The sequence below is a fragment of the Propithecus coquereli genome, unplaced genomic scaffold (assembly GCF_000956105.1).
Source record: "Propithecus coquereli isolate 6110/MARCELLA unplaced genomic scaffold, Pcoq_1.0 Scaffold155, whole genome shotgun sequence".
NCBI lineage: Eukaryota > Metazoa > Chordata > Mammalia > Primates > Indriidae > Propithecus > Propithecus coquereli.
In genome coordinates this window covers 4,873,085-4,883,890 of record NW_012139969.1, presented here as the reverse complement: position 1 = coordinate 4,883,890, position 10,806 = coordinate 4,873,085, and the positions used below count along the sequence as shown (strand labels likewise).

General features: G+C 38.5%; 1 protein-coding gene across 1 annotated transcript in view; it reads right to left on the bottom strand.

Annotated features, from left to right (window-relative positions):
* UACA (uveal autoantigen with coiled-coil domains and ankyrin repeats) overlaps nt 1-10,806 on the bottom strand; it is a 54,637-nt gene that overhangs the window by 30,798 nt on the left and 13,033 nt on the right. Inside the window, exons 2-4 of the mRNA XM_012640558.1 lie at nt 2,016-2,044; nt 1,579-1,643; nt 736-793 (exon numbers count right to left, since the gene is read on the bottom strand). Of these exons, the coding sequence (XP_012496012.1) occupies nt 736-793; nt 1,579-1,643; nt 2,016-2,044 (152 nt within the window). The remainder of the gene's footprint in view (nt 1-735; nt 794-1,578; nt 1,644-2,015; nt 2,045-10,806) is intronic.

Here is a 10,806-nt window from a genome sequence, read left to right as displayed (position 1 = left end):
AAACATATAACTTTTTTCAAAGTACTTTAAGACACCTTTAAAGAACAATGCAGATAAATCTAGACACACAAGTATGATCAATAAAATCTGTGAAATTATTAGCATAAATATTTGTTAAAATATAACACACAACAGTGATATGAAATTCAGAGTTCATATTTATATCAGGAAAAAATTCTTGTCAGTCATAAAATTGGATTTTGTTTGCCATGCCCACAAATTTGTGGACACCTCTAAATGAAAACAACCACCACCATCATTAATTAAGAAATTAATATATGCCAGATATTACTTATGATTTAATTATAATTACTTACTGCAGCAGTATTATTAACTGCATTTTGCAAATGAGAAAAATTAGGTTCAGACATGTTAATTAGGTAAACACAGCTTTTAAGAAAGAGAGGTATCTTCCTCCTTCCCATTTCTCCCACCAATTCCCAAACATAAACACACACATACAGTGCTCAGAACTCCTTGAGAACAGGATTATGGTTTACTCATCTTTGCACCTTTATTACAGTATCTAGAAAATTGGGCTGTAAATATTGGCTGAATATTTTTAAGCTATGCAATCTAATAATTAAATTTGAGTATACAAAAACTTTTCAATATTCTTTGTTTATTCATGAATTACACAAATACATAATATGTTAAAACCTTGAAATTAATTTAAATGACTAGACATTTTTACAAATATTTGTTTGTGTCCAACAAATAGAGACGTTTGCTTACCTGCATCATGAAGTGCAGTTCTTCCCTGCAGGTCTACATGTTCAGTGGGACAATTATACTGTTAAAACACAGAAACTTAGTAACCTAGGAGTTTTATTATAAAATTAAATATCCAGACTCAAATGAACACTTGTTATTTAATCTTAAAATATTCCTCTTATTAAAGAAACTAAAGACTATTAGACAACCCACTAAATATTTTAACATGAAACAAACATAACATTATATAACTAAATTAATAGTATTTCACCAAACAGGAAACATATGGTGTATTACAATGGCATGGAATATAGAGAAAATATGTATTGTTTGGGTTCTTTTCAGCAAGAATTAAAGAGAATTACTTAATCAGAAAAACAAGGGAGTTCTGCAAAACTTAGCAAAAATGTTTATAGAAATATATGACTAGAGCCTTTGATTGAAACCTTAATTCAGCCAACTAGGTCACAGAATTCTGTGGTTGCCTGATTAAGTTTAACTAATGATGTTAGTATTATGCAGTCTAAGTTATCTATGTTTATATAGAATTATATAGATCCTATGTTGTATCACTTTATCTGTCACATTCTAGACAACAGAAAATTCCAATCCCCAGCTAATGTCAACAGGAAGGTCAACTCTTTGTTATTTATTTTTAATACACTGAGTTATGCAATTCACTTCCCTCAGACTTTCTGCTCTTTATTGTTCACATTCCTTCACAAACGAAGGAAAAAATATGCAAGCTAATAGTCAAACCTGGTCTACCATTTTCTTTAACCTCAAATTCCAAAAACACATTAAAAACACATCTATTATTTGCAGTCGAAATAATAAAGCTAAAGTATAAAACACTTCTACTACCTGTAGAAGTTTTTGTAGGCACAATGCATGTCCATACTTAGCAGCCAGGTGAAGAGCATTTCTCCCTATGAAAAAAATAATGTAAAATATATGTGAAGGATTATTTTCTTCATACATGAATTTTCATAGAAATATTATTCTTTTTTCAAAAATTAGTTGACAGGATACTTAATTTACAAGCATGTTTTCTGTTTCTAAGATGTTTCACCTAGTTTGATATTTTAAGAGCGACAATGTATATCAAAACAACTAAGGTAGAAAAAAAATTAATCATACAAATCCGTATCGAGCAGGAACTTTGTCATATTCACCACTGTATCTCCAGAACTTAGAGCAGTATCTGAGACAAGGAGGTAATTACATACTGGCATAGGGAAGAGGGGCGGGAGGGAGAAAAAGAGAACACGGAGAGAGGGAAAGGAGTACCTAGATTTCACATAGCATTTCCACATGGGCAGTGTGGACACTGAAAATGGAGAAAGAAGTTTAAGTCACAGAAAAGGTATATCCTACCTAATTTTTATACTTCAGCTAAAATTCAAAGTTATGAAATTGTATCTCTGAAAATCAGACTTGTTCAAATACAGTGTGTTAAAATGTGCAATTTTAAAGGAAATGCCAAAAGTGGTAGGGAGGAGAGGTTACCAGATAATCTAAAAGCTTAACTCTGAACGCTGGAAAAGTAAACTTGCAGAGAATCTCCTACCTCCAAACACTATTTTTCCTAACTATCTTTCTTTACACATACATCTTCTCTTGATGGTGAAAGATATAAGGGTTTCACTAGGCTATTCCAACTTCTAATCTTTAATGCTCTTAATTTCCTTCTAATCTCTCAAACTTCTTAAAACATAATTTGACTTCACAAGTAGACCTTTCTGCTAGAAAAAAAGCAATTTAGGTTTCGTTCATCTTGGATAGATAAATAAATTGGCTTTAAACTCTCATTCAGTTTTATATGAGTTTAGATAAGTGGGTAAGTTTTCCTGGGTCTGACCACTTCTGTGTAGCTGACTAACCAGGTTCCAAAACAAAACACAGTGAAACCTGGTCTTTAAATCGGTAGAAGTACAACATATTCCAACACACTCGAACACCCTCTAATTACAAATAAGTCAGATCATTTCATATTTCAATTTGCTACTGTTCACTGACAAGTGTCTTAGAAACATTTTGCGTTGTGAAAAGTGACTAAAATAACTGGCATTTACATGTGAAGTAAGAGAGCATGGAGTCAGAGGGTGGGGTTAGGCACAGTGGTTGACAGTCCCTGGTGTTCAACAAAATGCTACACAGAAACTTGGTCATCTAAAAAATGTCAGGTCAGGGCTAAGAAAATACCAAATCCAATCACTGTAGATATGGTAGCATAAAATCAAGGAAACGTCAGATCTAGAGCACATCAACATAAATTACAACAAAGCCGCACACCTGGTAAGACCTAAGTAACAAATACCTCAAAACTGCACTAACTTGAAATCTGGGCATTTTAAAAACACTTTTGAATTAAAAAGAAGTTAAGATAATATACACAAAGATTTATGATCAAATATTTATCAAATATCCACATTTGGATTGTAAAAGACATTCTAGCAAGTAAGAAAAGGTCCTTGTCCTTGAGAAAGGACAACTCTATGGACAAACATATCTAGTGAAAATATAACTAACTGGCAGCAAAAACAAAAGGCAAGAAGAGTTGAGCAGGGTATGCTGGGATGCAATATATGGAATGATGTCTGCTGAGCTTGGGAAAGCATTTAAGCTTAATCTGCACTGAAGGAGGGAGGGCAAAAGTCACTAGATTAGCCACTAGGCAAAACATCCAGAGCAGAAAGAACACAGACAAAAATAAGAAAGATACTTGTTTGAATTGGAATCAGCATAATAAATAAAGTCTTAAGAGTTCTGAAGAGGTGTAGTTAGTCTAAAATTTCTTAAAGTAAATATTCCTCTACATGAATGGAAAGCACATACAAGCAATAAACACATTTCTTTGTTTACTCAAAGGTGGCAGATAAATTGAATTTGGTCTTCAATTTGGAATTTGATGTATCTTTAGGTAAATATTTTCCTCACTAACTCAACCATGATCTCTCCCTCACTTTCATTTCTAAACACAATGCTGGGTAACAGTATGTATTTGCTTGCCCATACATGGAGTCATACGATAAAAACTTGTAAAGAAAAATCTCTATTCTAGGTCAACTCCTATATTTAGTTAAATAAACAAAATAGAACTGCAGAGAACTAAGCTGTCAAGAATCCCACAAAAGCAAGAATGTGTATCCCGATGAACAGAAAACTAGCACTCTCACTGAAGAAAAGCGATAGCTATATTCAAATACTTAAATGTCTACCTTTGATGAGCAGACAAACTTATGCTGTAAAATTTTAAAGGACAGACAGAGGTACGAATAAGTGTAAGCAGAAGACCAAGTAAAAAACAGATTTCAACTGACTATAAAAATAATTTTTTTATAAATACAGCCAACCAAACGCAGAATGGGGTCCTTGTGAGGAGTAATGGTTAAGAATACAGATTCTGACTGCAACTCATCTACTGAAGGGCCTTGGGCAAGACACTTAAGAGCTCAGTACATCACGACCTCACTGGGCTGATGTGAGGATAAAATGAGTTAATATGGGGGGTGAGCCAAGGTGGCCAACTAGCGCCATCACTTGTTGGATCGTCCCAGCTGGAAGGTAGAATACTGGACTGAGGAAGTGGAAAGCAGTTGCAGCTCAGGTATGGATCACAGGGAGACACAACAGAGACGTCTGAGGACCCAACCAAGAAAAACTGCAAAAGTGAGAAAAGAGAAGACAGAGAGGAGAAGACAGTGGCACAGACCAAACCCAGAGAGCCCCACAGCCCAGTGAAAGGGTAAGGGCGGCTTCCCCTACCCCACCTAGGTACCTTCAGTGAACAGCAGGACATAAAACATATTTTGCAGGCGCCTCCACCCTCCATGAGCCCAGGCATGGCAGCTAAATAGGAATAGTGGGGTGAACCAGTGAACCACCCCCCCGAGTTTAGATGTTCAAAAGGGACACTCCATGGGAGAGCATCACTAGAGATTGGAGTGCTGGCTTTCCTATAGCTAGGTACTTCCTCCTCTGCACCTCCTCCAATCACCGCATTAGACAGAGTAAGTTTAGCTCAGCCGATTGGTAGCCGCAGTCCCTCGCCGCCCATCGCAACAGCGAGAAAACTATGAAAATGAGAAGGACACAACCAGCTGCTTCTCAATGGCAGGTGCATGTTCCCAGCTGAGCCTACCACTTAGAGCAGGGCTGCTGCAATTTGTGAACTTCCTGCCCACCAGCATTTCACAGGATCATGCGGGATCATGCGATGGCGCTTAGACAGGTGGGCCAGACCCAATGGGCCCAGACATGAGACTGGTGCAGGAAGTCGCAGGAGAGAACTCGTTCTCGGACTTGGGTGGCAAGGAAGCCCTTGTGCACATAACCAATAGGAAAGTGTGGAGGGGGGCTGAGAAACAGAGATCTGTGAGCATGCCCATCACCCACTGCCGCTGGAGAACCGCCATATTGGACAAGGGTGAGACACTGGGAGTGAATTAGCCTGGCCCCTGCTTCCCATGACAACCAAATGCCTTGGGTGCACCAGCTACACAGCAGCAGCGGCCTCTCCCCGCACTCATTACAATAATGAGTGCAGTTTGAGCCAAAAAACCCACCAGCAGCCATTTCTCCCCAGAGGAGTGTGCCCTGGCAGAGGCCCCTGTGGACAGAGAGGCCTACCTCTCTCCCCTGGGGGTCTTATGGTAGAACAGGCATGCACAACTGGGGATCCCCTATCTGCCAGCATCCTATGGAGACACACTAGTGGGTCACACACACAGACTGAGGGGGAGTTCGAAAGCCAGTCTCACATGGTGAGGGAACTCACGTGGACTGACCTGATAGGACTGTGCTGTGGAGTTCCAGGGAGTGAACAGGGAGGGCACTAACCCCACCCCTCAGAGAAACTGCACTAGAGGACAAGGGCAAAAAGAGCCTGGTATGGGGACTGAGCACTAAAGCTGTTAGGCCCCTCCCCTGGGAACAGCCTTCCTGGCTTGGAGGAATTGTCCTGAACTTCATACCAGCAGCTCCCCCTAGCGGCCAAATAAGCAACCTCTGAGCCCCACCAAGGCTTTGCAAAGCCTCTCAGGCTCTCACAAACCAGCCACAATTTGTCTTGCTTCTCCCCTACCTCAGCGGGAGTAGAGATCAAGCAAACCCCTGGGAGCTACAGGATCCCTCCAGGCTACAGGAGTAGTTTCAGGCATTCGTGTGCCCCACCTGGGGGACCAGAGCTTACCAAGGGCACAAAAGACCATCTTAGCAGCTGTCTCTTCCATGCAACTTCAATCAATGAGAGGGAGAACAACCCCATAGCTAAGCATAGTGCCTTCCAACTCAAGCAAACAGAGAGCAGCTGATATGTACTCACAAGTACCACCCACCATCTCTATGATTAAGCTGAGGGACCTAACTTACTACACACTGTTGGGAAAAGGTGAAGACCTCTTCATAGGTAACCCCAGAGGGTCAACAACCCTACTAGAACACTCCTGTAAGCAACTCAGGACCAGCACTCCTCTCCCTGGCATGCTCAGGGATCAATCTTCAGGGACCCGGAGACAGGCCCATAAGCCAGGCCTAGCACCCCCAGATCTTGACCAGGAGGCCAGATGAGAAGGAATCACTGAAAGAACTCCAGAAACATGAAAAATCAGAGGGAAAGGGCACCCTGAAAGGAAAACAATAACTCCTTACCAATGGATAACAACTAAAACAAAAAGATTGAAAAGACAGATGAAGAACTGTGAACATGGACTGTAAGGAAGCTCAGTGAAATACAAGAGAAAATAGAAACCCAACACAAAGAAACCACAAAAACAACACAGAAAATGAATGAAAAATTCACTAACAAAATTGAATTATTTAAAAAAAAATCAAATGGAACTTCCACAAATGAAAATTTCATTCAAGGAAATAAAAAACACAGCAGAAAGCCTTAAGAACAGACAATATCAGGCAGAAAAGAGAATCTCAGAGTTTGAAGACAACATCTTTGAGTTAAACAAGTCAGTCAAAAAGAAAGAACTGAGAAATAAGAGGAATGAACAAAGCCTACAGGAAATATGGGATTATGTAAAGAGGCCAAACATAAGAATCATAAGCATCCCTGAGGGTGAAGAAGAACACACAAGGGTTGGAAAACCAATTTGTGGTAATAACCGAGGAAAACTTCGCGGGTCTTGCTAGAGATTTAGACATCTAGGTATAAGAAGCTCAATGAACACCTGGGAGATTCATTGCAAAGAGGCAATCACCAAGACACATAGTCATCAGACTGGCCTAAATCAACACAAAGGAGGAAGTCCTGCAAGACATGAAGTAAAAACATCAAGTAACTTACAAAGGAAAACCCATCAGGCTAACTGCAGACTTCTCAACTGAGACCTTACAAGCCAGAAGGATTGGAGCCCCACTCTCAGTCTTCTCAAATAGAATAATGGCCAGCCTAGAATTTTGCACCCTGCAAAATTAACTTTCTTATCTGAGGGAGAAATAAAGAATTTCTCAGACAAGCAAACATTGAGGGAATTTATCAAGACCAGATCTTCCCTGCAGAAAGTACTCAAAACTGCATTATACACAGATCAGCATAACAGACACCCACCTGTGTAAAATTACCCAAAAGCTAATGGTCAGAGCCCAGATACCACAATGGCTCCAGAGGTAAAACAAAGCAATTAAGTCCTACTCAACAGGATGAACAGAAATCCACCTCACTTATCAATTCTTTCAGTAAATGTGAATGCCTTGAACTCCCCACTCAAGAGACACAGGCTGGCTGAATGGATAAAAAAAATACAAGCCAAGTATCTGCTGTGCCAGGAAACCCATAAGGACTCATTCACACAAAAGGTGAAGGAATGGAAAACAATACTCCGTGCAAATGGAAACCAAAAGAAAGCTGATGTAGCCATTCTCATATCAGATAACATAGACTCCAAATCAGCAAAAACAAAGACAGACAAAGATGGGCATTATATAATGATGAAAGGAACCATTCAACAAGAAGACATAACAATCCTAAATATTAATATTTATGCACCTAACACAGGTGTGCCCAGATTCATAAAGCAAACCCTACTTGATCTAAACAAAATGATAAACAGCACCATCATAATAGCCAGGGACTTAAACACCCCAGTGACAGAAGGGGACAGATCCTCTAAGTAGAAAATAAACAAAGAAACAATGGACTTAATTAGAACTCTAGAACAAATGAGCCTAACAGACATTTATAGAAAATTCTACCCCAAAACTACTGAATAAGAGTTCTTCTTATTAGCTCATGGAACATATTCAAAGATTGATCACATCATAGGCCACAAAACATGTCTCAATCAATTTAAAAAAACAGAAATTATACCATGTATCTTCTCAGACCACAGTGGAATAAAATTAGAAATCAATTCCAATAGAAACACTCAACTCTGCACAAAGTCATGAAAACTAAACAACCTACTGCTGAATGATTATTGGCTCAAGGAGGAAATTAAGATGGAAATGAAAAGATTCTTTGAACTAAATGACAAAGGGAACACAAAATCTCTATGCACATAAACTTGAAAACATTGAGGAAATGGACAAATGCTTGGAAACATACAAACCCCCTAGGTTCAAACAGGAAGAAACAGAACTCCTCAGCAGACCAATATCAAGTAACGAAACTGAAGGAGAAATAAAAAATCTGCCAACAAAAAAAAAAAGTCCTGAACCAGAGGGTTTTATAGCCAAATTCTACCAGACCTACAAAGAATAACGGGCACCTATACTACAGACATTATTTCGTAACATCAAGAAGAAAGGTATACTCCCTAACTTGTTCTACAAAGCCAATATCATCTGATACCAAAGCCAGGAAAGGACACAACAAAAAAAAGAAAACTACAGACCAATATCCCTTATGAATATAGAAGCAAAAATTCTTAGTAAAATCCTAGCAAACCAAATTTAGCTGCACATCAAAAAAATAATCTACCACAACCAAGTGGGCTTCATCCCAGAGATACGAGGATGGTTCAACATATGCAAATCTATAAATGTGATTCACCACGTAAATAGAAGCAAAGAAAAAAAAAAAACATATGATCCTCTCAATAGAGTCATAATAAGCATTTGACAAAATTCAGCACCCTTTTATGATAAGAACGCTTAACGAAACAGGCATAATGGAACATATCTCAAAAATATAAAAGCCACATATGACAAACTCACAGCAACATCATACTGAACGGGGAAAAATTGAAAGCATTCCCTCTTAGAACTGGAAACAGACAAGGTTGCCCACCATCACCACTTCTACTCAACACAGTGCTAGAAGTCCTGGCCAGAGCAACCAGGCAAGAGAAGGAAATCAAGGGTATCCAAATGGGGAAAGAAGAGGTCAAACTATTGCTGTTTGCTGATGGTATGATCTTATATCTAGAAAACCCTAAAGATTCTGCCAAGAGAATCCTGGAATAGATAAATAAATTTAGCAAAGTCTCGGGCTACGAAATCAATGTACAAAAATCAGTAGCATTCCTATATGCCAATAACAGTAAAGCTGAGAATCAAATCAAAGACTCAATACCTTTCACAATAGCAATAAAGAAAATAAAACTCCCAGGAATATATTTAACCAAGGAGGTTGAAAGATCTCTACAAGGAGAACTATGAAACATTGACGAATGAAATCACAGAGGATGTAAACGAATGGAAAAACATTTGGAAAAGCATGAGCAAATGGCTCATGCTCATGGATCAGCAGAATCAACATTGTTAAAATGTCCATACTACCCAAAGTGGATTCACAGATTCAATGCAATCCCCATTAAAATATCGATGTTACTTTTCACAGATCTAGACTAAATAATTCTATGCTTTGTATGGAACCAGAAAAGACCCCAAATAGACAAAGCAACCTTAAGCAAAAAGAACAAATCAAGAGGCTTCACTTTACCAGACTTCAAGCTATACTACAAGGCTATGATAATCAAAACAGCAGGGTACTGACACAAGAACAGAGACATAGACCAATAGATGAAAACAGAGAACCCAGATATAAAACCATCCTCATATTGCCATCTGATCTTTGACAAAACAGACAAAAACATACACTGGGGAAAAGAAGCCCTATTCAATAAATGGTGCTGGGAAAATTGGATAGCCATGTATAGGAGACTGAAATAGGATCTGCAACTCTCATCACTCACAATTAATTCATGATGGATAACAGACTTAAACCTAAGGCATGAAACTATAACAATGCAAGAAGAAAATGTTGGAAAAACTCTTCTAGATATTGACCTAGGCAAAGAATTTATGAAGAGGACTCCAAAGGCAATCACAGCAAAACAAAAATTAATAAATGGGACTTGATCAAATTAAAAAGCTTCTGTACAGCCAAGGAAACAATCAACAGACCAAACAGACAACCTACAGAAGGGGAGAAAATATTTGCATGTTGTACACCTGATAAAGGGCTAATAACCAGAATCTACAAAGAACTCAAGCAAATCAGCAAGAAAAAAATCCAACAACTCCATTAAAAAGTGGGCAAAAGACATGAACAGAAGCTTCTCAAAAGAAGACAGACTAATGGCCAATAAACATATCAAAAATGCTCAATGTTGCTAATTATCAGGGAAATGCAAATCAAAGCCACAATGAGATATCACCTAACCCCCGTGAGAATGGCTTTTATCAAAAAGTCCCAAAACAACAGATGCCGGTGTGAATGCAGAGAGAAAGGAACATGTCTACACTGCTGGCGGGAATATAAACTAGTACAACCTCTATGGAAAACAGTATGGAGATTCCTCAAAGAACTAAAAGTAGACCTACCATTTGATCTAGCAATCCCATTACTGGGTATTTACCCAAAGGAAAAAAAGTCATTTTATCAAACAGACAGTTGCACTCAAATGTTTATTGCAGCACAATTCACAATTGCAAAGATGTGGAATCAACCCAAGTGCCCATCAATTCATGAGTGGATTATTATAATAAAATGTGGTATATGTATACCATGGCGTACTACTCAGCCATAAAAAAGGTGAACTAATACCTTTTGTAACAACCTGGATGGAACTGGAGACCATTCTTCTAAGTGAAATACTATAAGAATGGAAAAATAAACACCACGTGTACTCACTA